Source organism: Mastigoproctus giganteus, chromosome 5, assembly GCF_048544385.1.
Source record: "Mastigoproctus giganteus isolate SK-2022 chromosome 5, ASM4854438v1, whole genome shotgun sequence".
Classification (NCBI taxonomy): domain Eukaryota; kingdom Metazoa; phylum Arthropoda; class Arachnida; order Uropygi; family Thelyphonidae; genus Mastigoproctus; species Mastigoproctus giganteus.
The window spans coordinates 238978138-238992753 of NC_143579.1; the positions used below are offsets into that span (position 1 = coordinate 238978138).

The following is a 14616-nucleotide window of genomic DNA, read 5'->3' on the forward strand; positions in this document are numbered from 1 at the left end:
ACGTAACGGGACTGATGATGATGAACAGCACCGTGTGCTCTTTAGAGATGAGTCCAGATACAGCCGGAATCCATCGAGTCTTAGTGTTAAGTGAGAAACCCGAAATAACCACGTGCAGTAACACAGTCAGTCTGTGGAGGTGGATAGTATTGGGTGGCATTAGTCTCTGTGGTCATACAGCCCTCCACATCATCAGCGAAGGAACCCTGACAGTAAAAAGGTATGGGATTGGCAGGACAAGTTGTAGGGGAAGAATTCGCTCTGAAAGACAAAAATGCTCAACCAGACAAGAATAGAGCACAGATGGTCAAGAGTATGTTGAAAGATGAGGATATCGACTGAATGGATCGACCTGTCTGCTCTTCTTCGACCTGAATCCCATTGAGCACATCTGGGACTCCTGGAAAGCAGTATTTCCAACTGATTAAGTGTCACCTGGAAATAGCACTTACACAAGAGTGGTGATCTATTCTGGTACAACTCCTTGATCCTTCCATACTATGATTTATCGATGCATCGCAAGTGCGAAACGTCTGGAGGTTTCTGGGGGTCACACACCATACTAAAGTCGTTGTCCGTGCACATGCCGTCCATGAGAGTAACTGAAACTACAAAGTTACAGCGCTGTTTGTGTTATTCTAATAAAGCCACAAATACTGTATTCTGTGTTGCTAGGAACGGCTTCCTAGCAACTCACATCGGAACTAAGCCCCAACTACATCTCGTGTTATGTGTACCACCGTATACAAAAATAGTTACACACGCTGTGATCCTCTGTTTTTTTTTTTTTTTTTTTTTACCACAACCGAAATTTTCTCTGTACGCTCATGTAAAGTTGTTGCTTTTTGATTGATTAGATCTTTTTTGTTATCAGTTTACTAAATACATAAATCTTCAATTATCACAATCTTCTTATTATATCAATCAAAAGTGAAATATGTGTTAGCGAAGTACATTATGAAAATGTGACTGCGTCTCTGATCTCATTTAAGTGTTGCATTTTTTAATTAAAAATCGAGAAAGAATAAGTAAAGTATTAAAAAATTATCACCGAATGTTACGTCATATATTGCTAGCTAATCAGTTAGTAATGAACTGGGAACAAAATAATTAGCTATTTAATTTTCGCTTCTGTTAACACAGCAGAAAATGAAAATTTCAATTCATTTAAGAAAAAAAAAAAAAAAAAAAGAAATCGAACGCGCCTGAAAGGCAACCCAGTGCGTACCTGTTGTTAATTGTGGTAATCTTTTAATGTTTTTTGAAGTGGACCCCCCCCCTTACAATGTGTGCGGTGAAAATATTTTGGCTATCAACAAGCAGAACGTGACTTGGGGGCACTACAGATTCGCGCCACCTCCTCTTAAAACTACATCCCCCATTTATTTAGGAAAGTATCTTCAATCTTGAAGTGAAGTGCGCTGTGGCGCCACCTGCCGTTTTCATTGAAAAACACATGTCCGCGTTACAACAGTGACATTTCGCGGAATGTTGTGTTGTTGTTAAGGGGATCGTCACAGTGTCGGTGAGGTTTTATCTGCACGAGTGACGAGACCAGCTGGGGTGGATAACATTTATTGGTGCTCACAGCTGCTACATAAAGTGCTCGAGTGGACAGGGTTAACGTACAATCTTCCAAGTGGACCTTGTGCCGGTGGGAAACAACGGAATGACGGATGAGCACGTGCGGACTATTCAGCGAAGCCGTTGGGACTCTTCCTGTCGGCGTCCGAAGACGACAGGTCCTGTGGAGAAGGGTCGGGACAGTTGCTCCATCCGTCGGCAGAGGTCAAACGACCATTCTTTTTCCGCGCGGGGTCGTCCAGAGGGCTCACCTGCGGGATTGTGTTGGCCAGGGAGGTGCCGAAGATGCTGGGGTAGCTCGGGGTGAACGAACTGGGTGCTATCCCGGGAAAGAAGCCCGCGTAGGTGGGCATGGCTAACAGTCCCCTTGGCGCATGCGTGGATGCGTACGGCCGACGAAATGGCGGCCCACCTGCGATGCTCATGGCAGCAGACGAAGAGATGGCGGGGGCTCCGATGGAGGAAAACACCGACGCGAAGTTCGGACTCGATGCGGGAACTGCAAAACCCGGCATGGGCACACCGGTAGGCAGGGACGTGCACGTGACAGGCACGTGAGGGATCGGGGGCTCTTTAGGGACCGGCACCGTGGGGTCTCTAGCGGGGGGCGAGAGGCTCTTCGCAGGAATACTCGGCGCATCCTCGGCGGTGTCTTTGGCTTTCTCCGAACAGCGGGAACTGAGAACCTCGTCGATGGCGAGCAAGACGTCCCCGTTGCACCTCTGCAGCACGAGATTCAAGACGCTGCGGTTCTCCTTGGGGAAGACGCGGGACAGCACCTCGATGGGGGACTTCTTCTTCTGCAGGTTGTACGGGCCGCTGTAGTTGGGCAACCCATTTTGCTGGAGGTCGAGTGGTTGCTGCGCTTTTGGCTTTGGGGGCTCTTTGTACTCCTCTTCCTCTTCTTCCTCTTCCACCTCCTCTCTAGGTGTAGGGATCAGGGGGCTCTCTTCTGGCTGCTGCATACTCGCTGGAGGGGGTGGCCTTCTCTCCTCCACCATCTCGGAGTCGGTGCTGTTGTCCTCTTCCGGGATCATGCCGCTGTCTTGGTGGGGAGAAGCGTAAGGATCATCTCCGTCTTTGGGGCTGCTGGAATGGGTCGTGTGCTCCTCTGCAGGTACCCGGGAACGCTTCCATTCTGTCACAAAAAAAAAAGTACAAATGATGAGTGATTATATGCGCACACTGACCCATGATCCCTGACCCCATCCATAATCTTATTCGCTACTCAATAAATGAAATTCGAAGAATCCTGTGCCTTCCTCTTCACAGTACTCACAAAACAAAAGCAGTGCAGTTACATTGTTGCGAGAATCGATCGGTCCCATCCAGAGCAATGCTGATTTTTCTGGTGCAACAAAAGCTGAGGGCTTCCTTGCATCATACTAATATTGATGCAAGAGAGAAGATACTGGTCGTACACAAGGATTAACTCTGCGATTGGAGGACACATTGGAAGACGCTCACTGTTCCAGTTGGGATTAATCGATCTCACAATACAATCTTGAAAGGTTCGTCTTTTTTGGAAAATGGAGCGATGCTTTTACATTAAACTACTTTGCATTAAAATACAGCTCAATGAGGAAAAGTGAAAACTTCAAATAGGTGAGCCCTCGAGTAATCCCTTCAGAAACCAGTCCACTCTACAAGAAAGGTTAATAAAAGAAGCAACCGTCACTTCCCTCAACAAGAAGAAAGCTAAAAATTTCGCCAGAAATTTTAACATTGAATTTGGAAGCCAACATCGCACAACAGCAGCATCCATTTGCCAGAAAAATCGCTGATTACCAATTCACGGATAGAAATCAGAGAGTGTCTCACAATGCGGTGTTCGGCCTTTTCCACACCTTCCTCGAAAATAATTAAATAAATAATCTAAGTTATTTTTAATAAATGGTGAGTTTCAGGTAGCAGTAAAGCTGCTTTTAAACGTATAATGAATAAATAAATAAACATTAAGGTAGACATCAGCGTTCATGGGTTCACGAAGAACCACCAAAGTCCTGGGTTGTTACAATGCGATTCCATAATCGGTGTTATATCTTTCGTGATAGTTTTCCTGACAGCTGTCCTCTGAATCTATGGTACAATGCACTCCAACAGCAGATTCTCTCCTGTCGTCTTTGGTAACCACAATTACCTTCTTGTCGAAAGAAAATGTAATTAAGATTGTCATACACCCACCAATGAAAAATTAGAATCATTTATTCAATATGTAGTAGGCCACCTTTTGCCCGAATTACAGACCATGCCATGTCGTGGCATGGATTCCACTAAGTATCAGTAGGAACCTCTCTCTAGATTTGCCCATTCTTCCATCAGGATATTTGCCAATTGCAGTATTTTGTCCGGTAGAGAACTGCAAAGCCAAACTGCCCTTTCCAACATATTCCAGATATTCTCAGTTGGATTCAGAACTAAAGAATTACCCAGCCGGAGTAAATGTTGGGAATCTTGAAATGTTCCTCGAATCATTCAGATACAATTTTTGCACTGTGGATAGTTGCGCTGTCCTCTTGAAAGAAGCCCTCGCTATCCGGGAAAAAACCAAGTACTGCATGGTGAAGTTGGACCAATACAACAAAAGATATTCATCGGAGGTTAACAAAATCTTCTAACGGTATGAGCGGAAGCAGTTCGTACCAACAGAACGCACCGCATACCATAATACCACTTCCAGCAGCTTGAGTGGTACACATGAGACATTCTGAATGCATGACTTCATGAGGTTCAGGCTACACATTTACCCTACTATCGGTGCAAAAATGTGTAAATCCAGATTTATCAATGATCCCCTTACACTGTTCCAAAAAACAAGTAGATAAGAAAGCACCAATTATATGCTTCCCTCCTCACACGGGTAAGTATCCAGTTGACATTTGAATTTATTCAAACTATCAACCTCAACTACATACGAGGGCAACTTGTTCCAGTTATCAACGACTCGCTGGCTGAAAGAAAACTTTCAATGTAATCTAAACCTCAATTTCTGAAATTTGAATTCATTGCTCCTAGTTCTAGAATTCTTTAAAAACAATGGAAATTCAACTTCATTCATTTTACTAATTCCCCTCAGAGCCTTATAAACCTCAATCAACTCACGTGCTTGGTTGCAAAGCTGTATAATGGGAGTCTTCCTCGTACGGTAGTCCTCTTGCCAAAATTCAACACCACCAAGTGTATAATTTATTTGAGGGTTGCTATTCTCCAAGTATAAGACCTTGCATTTAACAGCATTAAAACAAAGCTGCCACTTCTCCGACCATCTTTGAAATCTGTTCAAGTCATCTCCAGGAAGCGCTGCTTGGCACTGATCATTAACGATTCTGCCAATCTTTACTCTGCAAATTTTGAAATCATGCCTTCTATCCCTTCGTCGATGTCATCTATGAAAATAAGAAAGACAGTGGTCCAAGAACCGATCCTTGAGGAACTCCCGCCTGACGTTACACCAATGTGAATACCCATTAATCACAACCCTCTGCCTTCTTCCCTGCAGCCACCCAGCAATCCATCATAGAATCTTCCCAGTAATCCCAACCTGTTCAAGCTTATACAGTAACCTCTCATAAAGGACCCAGTGAAATGCTTTGCTAAAATCCAAAAAATCAGAGTTTCTGGGAGAGAAAAAAATTGATATCGTCCCATGAAACAGACTGTCAGCCATGGAGTGAAAGGCGACCACAAAACTTCCTCGCGTCATTGATGGGATTCGAAGCTGTGAATAAAATAAAATTGGTTTAAGCTTGAATTTAAAAAAAAAAAAAAATTGGAAGTTTTAAAAGACGAGGCGGGGAAACTTCGTAGTAGGGTAAAAGTAACCAATCGCGTACCGTGTAACCCCAGTTCACTCGTTTATAAATGTCCACTGTCCTTCCAAAGAGTTGTAGGACACGTTCCCCCTACCCGCACCTTAATTTCCAGAATATCTAAGTATCGTTGTCTTGGAATCAGCTGGTTTGCAAACTCTTGCACCTTTGTCAATCGCCCTAACTTTTTTCCCACCAGTGTATGCGAAAGTGTCAGCATTGCCATTATGAATTGTGTTTGCTCACTGCTGTCAATTTTCTTCATTTTCAGCTCCAAATGTGCCCACTGTTTTCTCCTCGAGAAAATGTCCTCTTGCTCTTGGTTGCCATGGCAACTTTCATCTTATAGATCAATGAAAGATTTCTTCGAAATGTGCGGTCACTGTCGGTGTTACGGCGGCCACTGGTGAACGCTGACCAGTGGCCGCGGTTATTTATCGTTTCTGCGAATTGCGTCTGTTGTACATTGGGCGTGAATGTTTTTCGGGATGGAAAACCCGAGTTTCTGGGATAAAAAACCACACGCTAGCACGAGACTGTAACTTAGAGTAGAGGAGATGGATCATCTTAACTGAAAAAAATTTATTCGCTAACCATTTCATTCGCGGAAAGGCAGCGCCACCGTACAACCACCACAGAAGTTCCCCAGACCTGCGCTAATGGCTAAACAGTGATTGTCCAAGAGTACGCTGACGCAATTGTGAGTGCTCACATGTCCGGTTACAAATTGGTCTTCAGCGTGAACCGTTTTGAGATGCATAAAGAAGGTCAGGAATCTGTGGTGACGATTCGCGGCCTGGACATCCGAGACTTTGCCCGCTCCAGAGCAGATTGCACACCCAATTGTTAAGAAAACCGGTTGAAATGGATAGAAAAATGACATCACGGTTTTAGAAACATGGTGAAGAATTTCTTAGTCGCATATTGACTGATGATGAGACATGGATCGTCCATTTTGATCCACAAATACCTCATAAAGTGGTTAAAACAGGGAACTTGCAACTTGTCAGCCTATTCTTGGAGATACTCTCTCTCTCTCTCTCCTTCATCTATGGCAGTTCACCGAAGCTTGAGTGGTTGTATGGTGGTGCTGCCATTCTGGGAATTAAATTATTCTTCTGGAAAATTTAAGACAAGGTGCGGATCAGTCAGAGTATACCGTATTTAAAGCGAACGGGTGCAATGCTGACCGGCCCAGATGACTGCAAGAAAGTGTCCTCTTGCGGCCTAAAAACAGGGTCACGAATTAAAATTTTCACCGAGGGTCCACAAAATATTGCTGCTCTACTGGGGTGAATGATGTATGGCACAGAGTAATCGAAAGGGTGATGAGACTGAATTAAATCGGATTCGGGATCAAAAGTGCATCCAAATAAAGCAGTCTGTTCTCTTCAGAAAGGTGGGTGAAGGGAAAAATTTGCAGATGCGCCTTCCCTTCAGAAGACTGAACCCTCAAGTGTTAAAAACCGGTTGAATTCAGCGATACCACAGATGTAATCGAGTTCACGATTTCGCACCTTCCAGGACTGCAACGCATCCCCAGTCCAGTGACCGCTGGGGCCCTGCAAATGGATCTGATCGATCTCCCCTCATTCGCAGACTTCCCCGAAATATGTTTTGATCCCCAGGTTGAGACGTCCTCGTAGAGGGCGCTGCTGTCTCTCCCTTTCTTTCGAATGGCTACTGTGGAAGGGTGGCTTATCTGCCGGTGACATTAACGGTCTCTAAGTCGGTGCACGCGTTCGTAATAAACTGCCCGTCCCGCTCCGTAAGTCTGTGGGCGAATACACTCAGCCGCACGAGTGGGTAGCCACACGCGGCCAATTAATGCTACAGTAGCAGAACCAGCGTCCGCCCGCCTGCCAAACCCTGCAGTCGTTTCGACTGCATCGTAAAGCCGTGTGAGAAACGGCGCCGGTGACCTCTGACCCCGCTCCATTCTCCGCGCTGACTTTTATTGCCTCCATTTGATCGAACGCCAGGAGAGAGCAAGCGGTGTTTAACAGCGGGGCCGTCAGTTGCACGTGAAGGCACCAAATTGATCACCAACGATACTTTTCTGACGAACGCGAGATACAGTGCCCGCTGCCGTGGGCGAATTGAAACCGAGAAGGGCGTTGCTCGCTGTCCCCTGCAGCACGCCAGAGCGGCTGCTCTTTGACAGTCGCTTTTCCGTAACATCGCCCATCACTCCCCCAACAGATGTGTCTGCGAAGGGGGGACGAATATCGCGCATAAATAACCCTCACTCGTCATCTGAATAAAATCCATCAAGCTCGCGCCATCCGTCCAATTACAGTCTGCGCGGTTTTCGAGAAAATTTTAACGTCTTCACCGAGTAACCGGCAAACCCTTGTAGTAAGGAGAGTCGAAAGAGGGCGCTGCAGTGGCTGAGCGATAGTTTTAGAGAGGAATGCTCAATGCGTTCGACGGTGGAGGCAGCTAATTTACACTTTCGTTCGGGAACGCGCTCTTAGCAGGGGCAGCCATTATCGTTGAATATCAGTGTACTTCCCAGTGCCGGACCAAGGTATTTTTACGCCCGGGAAAAAAGATTTTTTTCATGATTTGTAAAATTTGGCGCCGCTTAAAGAATGGCGCCCTGGACCCTGCTAGCCCGTGCCTTAATCCGGCACTGGTATTTCCATTAGCAACACACCCCTTTCACAAAGACCAAATGATTCAGGCACACTTTGGCACGAGCTAAACCTTCCAGACGAGAAACTTCTCAAAACGCATTAAATGTATTTTGTTTGTATTCTTTTCATAAACATCAACAAAAGGCATGGAAGTCGCTCGTGCCACATCGCGATTGCCGAATCTATGGAAAAAAAAAAAAAAAAAAAAAACCGGCCCTCCGTTTTGTCGTTTGTGCGAGATCCCAACCGGCCAAAGCCGAACCCAGCGAGCGCTCCGCCCACAGTAAGGCAACAACGTAACTGCGAGTCACAAGGTTAATAACGCTGGCATCCGAGGCACGCGGCACGTTCTCTACGGACAACGGACTTTCTATTGTTGCCGCCAACTTGCTGCGGCACAGCCAGTGAGAGCCCGCATGCCATTCTCCGCTGTCCGCGTTAATTTTGACGCATGAAATTATTGGCTCGTGCGATGCCGGTTCGCTAGCGAGCCCCGGCGTAATAATAAGAAGAAACTTTCATTTATTTCCTGGCCGGATGTCAGTTTATTCTGCACACTGTCGCTTTTGTTGACAGTGCGCAACGATATTCATCCCTCCCCCCCCTCAGCCGCTGCTCGGGCCCGCATTCCTCGCGTGGCCTCCGAACTAACGGGCAGCCACCATATAACTATATCGATTATTAAATTTTTGTCGTGCTTCCGATATGAACTCGCCGGCTGCTCCATTTATCACGCTTGTTCGGCCGCTCTGAAACTTCTTCAATGGACGAACGACTCCCCGCTTCGAGCGTGAAAAGCAGTTACCAGCGTTTCTGACGTCAAGTGAAGCTGCGGTTACATGGGCTCCATTAATATTGCATTTTATTACTGGCTCTTTGCGCGTGTCATATGTCAAATCAACGACAATACAGTGCGGAACTTACAGTCTGCATGACGATATTACTTGAGAAGCGGATAATAATCTTTGGTCGCCTCCTTAAGAAGTTGTCTCGCGATATGCGAATACCATTCTTCACCGGAGGAAGCCCCGCATACCGGGGCATTCAAAGGCTTGCGAGCGAATAATGTAGGAAGCTACAATCCACAGGGATATTGTCGGCAAAAATTTCTGAATAGAAGATGAGTGCGCATATTGATATCGCACCCCACCCCCCTTCCCTCCCCGCCCGCTTTTTTCTTTTCTTTTTTAGGTCTGCTCCGATGAGATCGCGCAACGAAGTCGTAAACATCTAATTACGTCCGTATATCATCAGAACCTCAAAACTAAGACATTACACATTACGCTAAATTCGTTTTAATGGACAGAGCAAATAATTTGCCTACTTAGCTTTCATTACACAAACACAGGTGGCGCTACTCATCGTGGCTAGCACTATTCCACCTGAGCCGGCCAATGGCAGAAATAGTACGGTCATCGAAAGCAACAACGGTAACAATACGAAGTTCAACTGCCAACTCAATAAATGCTCATCATTCGGCTTGTTTTGCAGTGCCAAAAGATGAAATACACGTCAAAGCACGTCACACCACGAAAATGCACGCTTTGAGAAATTAACGTCGAAGCGAAAAGATGGAAATATACATCACACACGTCACGTCACATTTTTTCTTTGTTAAAAATGCACGTGACGCGAGAGATTAGCAATTGAGCTTGGCTTCGCGTGGTTAACAATGGAAGAAATGTACAACATGCCCTTCACGTTATCACTCGCAGTGCCAAAAGATAAAATACACGTCAAAGCACTTCATGCCACCAAAAAAAAAAAAAAAAATGCACGCTTTGTGAAATTAACATGAAATTAAAATGAAGCCAAAAGATGGAAATATACATCACACCACCATTTGTTAGAAATTCACGTGACGCGAGAGATTAGCGATTGAACTTGGATTCGCGTGGTTAACAATGGAAGAAATGTACAACATGCGTGCACTTCACGTGATCACTCAGCTGTTTAGCAGTGCCAAAAGATGAAATACACGTCACACCACGAAAAAAAAAAAAAAAAAAAAATTGCTCGCTTTGAGAAATGAACGTTGAAGCCAAAAGATGGATAACATCACAACACGTCACGTCACCATTTGTTAGAAACGCGCGTGACGAGAGAGAGATTAGCGATTGAACTTGCTTCGCGTTAACAATGAGTGCACTTCAGGTGGGCAAACTTATAACGATGTACAGCGCCATCTACTTTAAGAAAAATTTTATAAACTTGTACGTATAAATGCGAATTGTGTACAATGACCGTGTCACAGCCCCACAATGCACCTGCGTACAATTATAAAGAATAACAAAAAAAATAAAAAATCCGTCTCAGTCTCCCAAGGAGCCCCCCACCCTGTTTTTGCGAGCCCGGTGGAGCGTTACACCAAGTGAAGCGAAAGATATTTATTACCGCGCAGCAAAGAAAGGGTTGAGAATGGCCTTGTAGTGATCTGTGTACGCAGGTAGCGAGCCAGCGCGTGACAAAAGACAACCCTTTTACTCTTTCGATCGAGTTCATATTTCGCACAAAGCGTCCGTCACTGTTCTTGCCACTGTTAAAGTCGGTTAGCGAGGGCCGTATGATTAATATTTGTCGCCCTGTTATTTCGCACGATCCCCTGCTGCTGCTCGCTTTTTTAGCCCCCTAATAAAGTGGCGACGTGGCTGGCAGACGCTAGGAAGTTTGCACACATCCCTACCGTGTGAATGGGTGGAGCAGCTACGAACTGACTCCCTCTTGTTCGAAAAGCTGCCGACAGGGGTAGCTGTCGATAATGCACTGGCAACTTCCACACTCCTCGAGAAATGTAACGTTCACTAATGGTACAAAAGGGCTCCAACGAGATTTTGCAGTAATACTGCGATAAAAATCACTCCATGATGCGTCTGTGGGCACTAATAAATGAAAAAAAATATGTACACTCCCCCCCTAAAAGTTTGGAATCCCTGCGTATCACAACAGTTTTTGTTAATTTTTTTTTTAAATTACCTATGACAGTATAAGGTTTAATGTAAAAACAATACACTCTACAAGACCATGAAGGATCTGCTTGTTGAAGGATATCTACAAGACCATGAAGTTCTGCTTGTTTAAGATGAAGTTTTACGGTGGATGCAGACACAGGAGTTTCTCTGTTCCTATTGAACTCAGCTCGGATTTATGCTGTACCAAGTCGTCAAATTGCGTTTAGAAATCAATGTTATGATCCTATCTTCTTCTTCGGTTTCAACATGGGTTGTTTTGATCGTGGTTTGTCCTTTAAACTGCCACAGTCTGCTTGAATCTTCGACTGGTAGTTGGTACTCCTGTAAAAGAAATACCCAGTTTTTTTGCCAATACTTCTTATAGAACAATTGAAGAGTAAGAACCGTCTTCAATTACATAATTTCAAAACTCTCTAGACCATCTACAATCTTCTATGATATTGAAACAATATTCCCACTTTCTAGAATATTCTAGAATCATCGATTTGTAGATTTGTAGAGCCTTTCAAATTTCATTAAGGAATTAAAGAATATAGAATTAAGAAACAGCATTTTTTAATGATTTTTCTTTTTCTTTAACAAAGAAAGTTCCTCAGGGGTCTGCCATGGATCCACTGCTTTACAACAATTATATTAATGATTAAGTGGCTCATTTTACAGAAACTTTGATTAAGTTCCCCTCTTAAGCAGTCGACATTAAACTTTATTTTGAAATATTATTAATTTAAAATAAAGTTTAGAGTTTGAAAATTTTGAAATAATAATATAGACAATCAAATCATTTTCGGGTGGTCCTGCGAGCAACTAATTGAATCCCCGAAGAAAAGGGACAGTCAGCTACGGTTAAAAGTAGATGCAGGTTGCTTATCGAATGTGATTTATGTGGTTCCCTTTAGGAACTTTAGAGAGAACCTCGCTACAAATTCCGTATTGATTATGGTAAAAATAACCCCCACCCTATTGAGCGATCTAATTCTACTGAACAAATTAAATCTGGATCCATTTATGAATATAAATACCTTTTGCAAATTAGCCAATTATAAAACAAATAATTGACTTTGCGTCATTGTAAATGGAAACTTTTGATTAAAACCATGGACTTCAGGAGAACAGAAATCATGGGATACCTACCAAGTAACTTTTCGATAACGTGGTATCGAAAGCACCCCACAGAGGTGCTGGTCGATGCTGGCTTCCAATTTGCAACAACTAGGAAGCAATTGCTTCCTAGTTGTTGCAAATTTAATGGTTGAGGATCTCTACTCCGAAGAGCTCAGTCCACCTCATACCACAGGCACCAAACTGGATTGAGACCCGACTGAGAAGACCCCACTGGGCTGAACTCTTCTTCATGTTCCTGGAGTCGATTCCGTGCAATTATGGCCTTGTGACAAGGTGGATTATACATTTGAAAGAACCCATTCGAGATGTTTATGATGGCTGTGTATTAATAAAGCATTGCTCCAATGTTTTTGTAACCTACAATTCTAACGTCTCAAATACTAATAACAATTATCACCCGTTTTCAACAAATCCTCGGTCCTTGAGACGACTTTTAAAGCCCATTCCCTCTGGACTACTTTCTGAAGAGATCAACAAACGACTACAGATCCCCTCCCTTAAGTGCGATAACTGCCCTAATATTATTTCGCAATAATAATGCGCAACTGTTCAAATATGAATCATGAATTCGAAATATCATCGAGTTCAGATATGAAGAATGGATATTTTCCAAGTGGCTTAAATATGTGCAATTTATAGTCAGAATTTGTGTTATATACAGTAGGGAGCAAAAATCAGAATCTTCCATGATTGATCATGTTCATTTTGAATAAACGGTTTCATTTTTTTTCCTTTTTCTTTTTCCAGTGCGATATCCACTAAAAAAACTCTAAGGTTGTTTTTAACACGCTGAAATGGTTGGAAAGTTAATTAATGCATTTCTCCTGAAGTCCATTCCACCGTTCTCTTGATAAAATTATATTTTAACAAAACTGTTCAGGAATAGTTAATTACGAAGTTTACAGGCATCATGATCCTACCAACAGCATTCTACAATGAAAGGATGATATTGAAAACTTTGCTGGACAAAAAACCCAAATTTCCAGAATTAAAAATCACGCTACTCTTGCCTGGATCGATTAACTCAGCCACGTGACAGGTGTACTTTGCGTCTCTTTTATTATGCATGTACGGTAAGGCGGCACAGAAACATGAGGTCAACTCGGCCAGTCTCTTTTGTTATGTAACTCCTTTGTGGCTCACATAATGAGCAGAGTCCACCTTCTCGCGGACACACATTCCCTTAGTGCCTTAAACACTTCAATTAAATCTCCACTTAGCTGTTTGGTAGTAAAGCTTTACAGTCCACGCCTAAGCAGTTCTTATTTGCATCGCGTTGCACTCGTCAGCAATCTGGTCGCCTTTTGAGCTTCCTTAACATCCTTCTGTTACCACACAGGATCCAATAAATCATCGACCTTTGCTAAGGAGATTTTCATCTTTGACAAAAGACATTTTCATCTTAAATTACTTTAAGATCCAATGAAAGTAGTCTTTTCCGTGGCTGTACGTTGAATAACCGAACTCGTCGAACTTCATTATTTCACTCAATCGTCACTGGCATTTTCTGGGTTAAAATGGTCAGGATAAGAGGGTCGAGTAAAACGAAAAGAACCACTGAAAAAAGAATCGATGTGCAATGCAATTCTATTGCTGATTAAAAAAGGGGAGACGCGTTTCTACTTCAAGAATTTTGAGCTTCCTTAATGTTGGATGGTCTTGAAGGACCAGAAGAATCATTTCTGCTAAGCAGGGGATCCAGTAAGTCTAATACCCACATCGCGGCATTTAATATGGACATGTGGTCCCTTTGGCAATGTTGACTCCTTTTTCAGATTGGACTGCTGTCAGTCGATCAGTGACGCCTCGTTTGATTTTTATTGTGTACAGGAGTTAACTTAAATGAATCCAGAGAATGTAGCAATCCATTTTAATAGCTTATCATAGTATTAGGTTGTTTATTATCATTGTAGTGTAGTGGCATTCATTTAAAAAAGATTGATGGCCTGAATTGTTCAAAAATAGTTTTTGAAGTTTACTGAATGAACGGCATGGTTCATCGGTCACTTGAGGCAGCAATACCTGTGGAATTCAAGCAATAAATGCCGTTCTTTCCCTGAGCAGAGGTATTTAAGATAGGCACAAATTAATGGTATTTAAGATAATAGTTCTTCCAGTGATGATAGTGTCACTTGTGAGTTTAAAACAATGTAGTTAGTATTCATACCACACTTGTATGTTAAATGGAACCTGAAATAGGCCGAAATTTACGAACATCAATTGTTTTGTTAATTCTTAGCTTTTGCACCTCCACTCCTTAAAAATGTCAAAAACCACTACACCAGGGTATTATAACCAGTATACTTTAACCAGCTTCAAATTTGATGAATTCGAAGTACTGGTTAAGTCATCAAATGCGAACGTGAAAGGATATTGGAGACATGGTGACATTGAAGATATAAGGAATGCAGAAATTAAATGTGGGGAAAACCAGTCTGTACAGAAAGGACAGAAGGGGAGGACGATTATGCTCTTAATTAAGAAGACAATAAA

The 14616-nt window shown here is 43.2% G+C and overlaps 1 protein-coding gene across 1 annotated transcript in view; it reads right to left on the bottom strand.

Annotated features, from left to right (window-relative positions):
• Positions 1-1572: 1572 nt before the first annotated feature.
• The window catches only part of LOC150086316 (doublesex- and mab-3-related transcription factor A2-like), a 75914-nt gene continuing 62870 nt past the window's right edge, over positions 1573-14616 (bottom strand). Inside the window, exon 2 of the mRNA XM_090374861.1 lies at positions 1573-2722. Within this exon, the coding sequence (XP_090230987.1) occupies positions 1692-2722 (1031 nt within the window). The 3' untranslated portion in view covers positions 1573-1691. The remainder of the gene's footprint in view (positions 2723-14616) is intronic.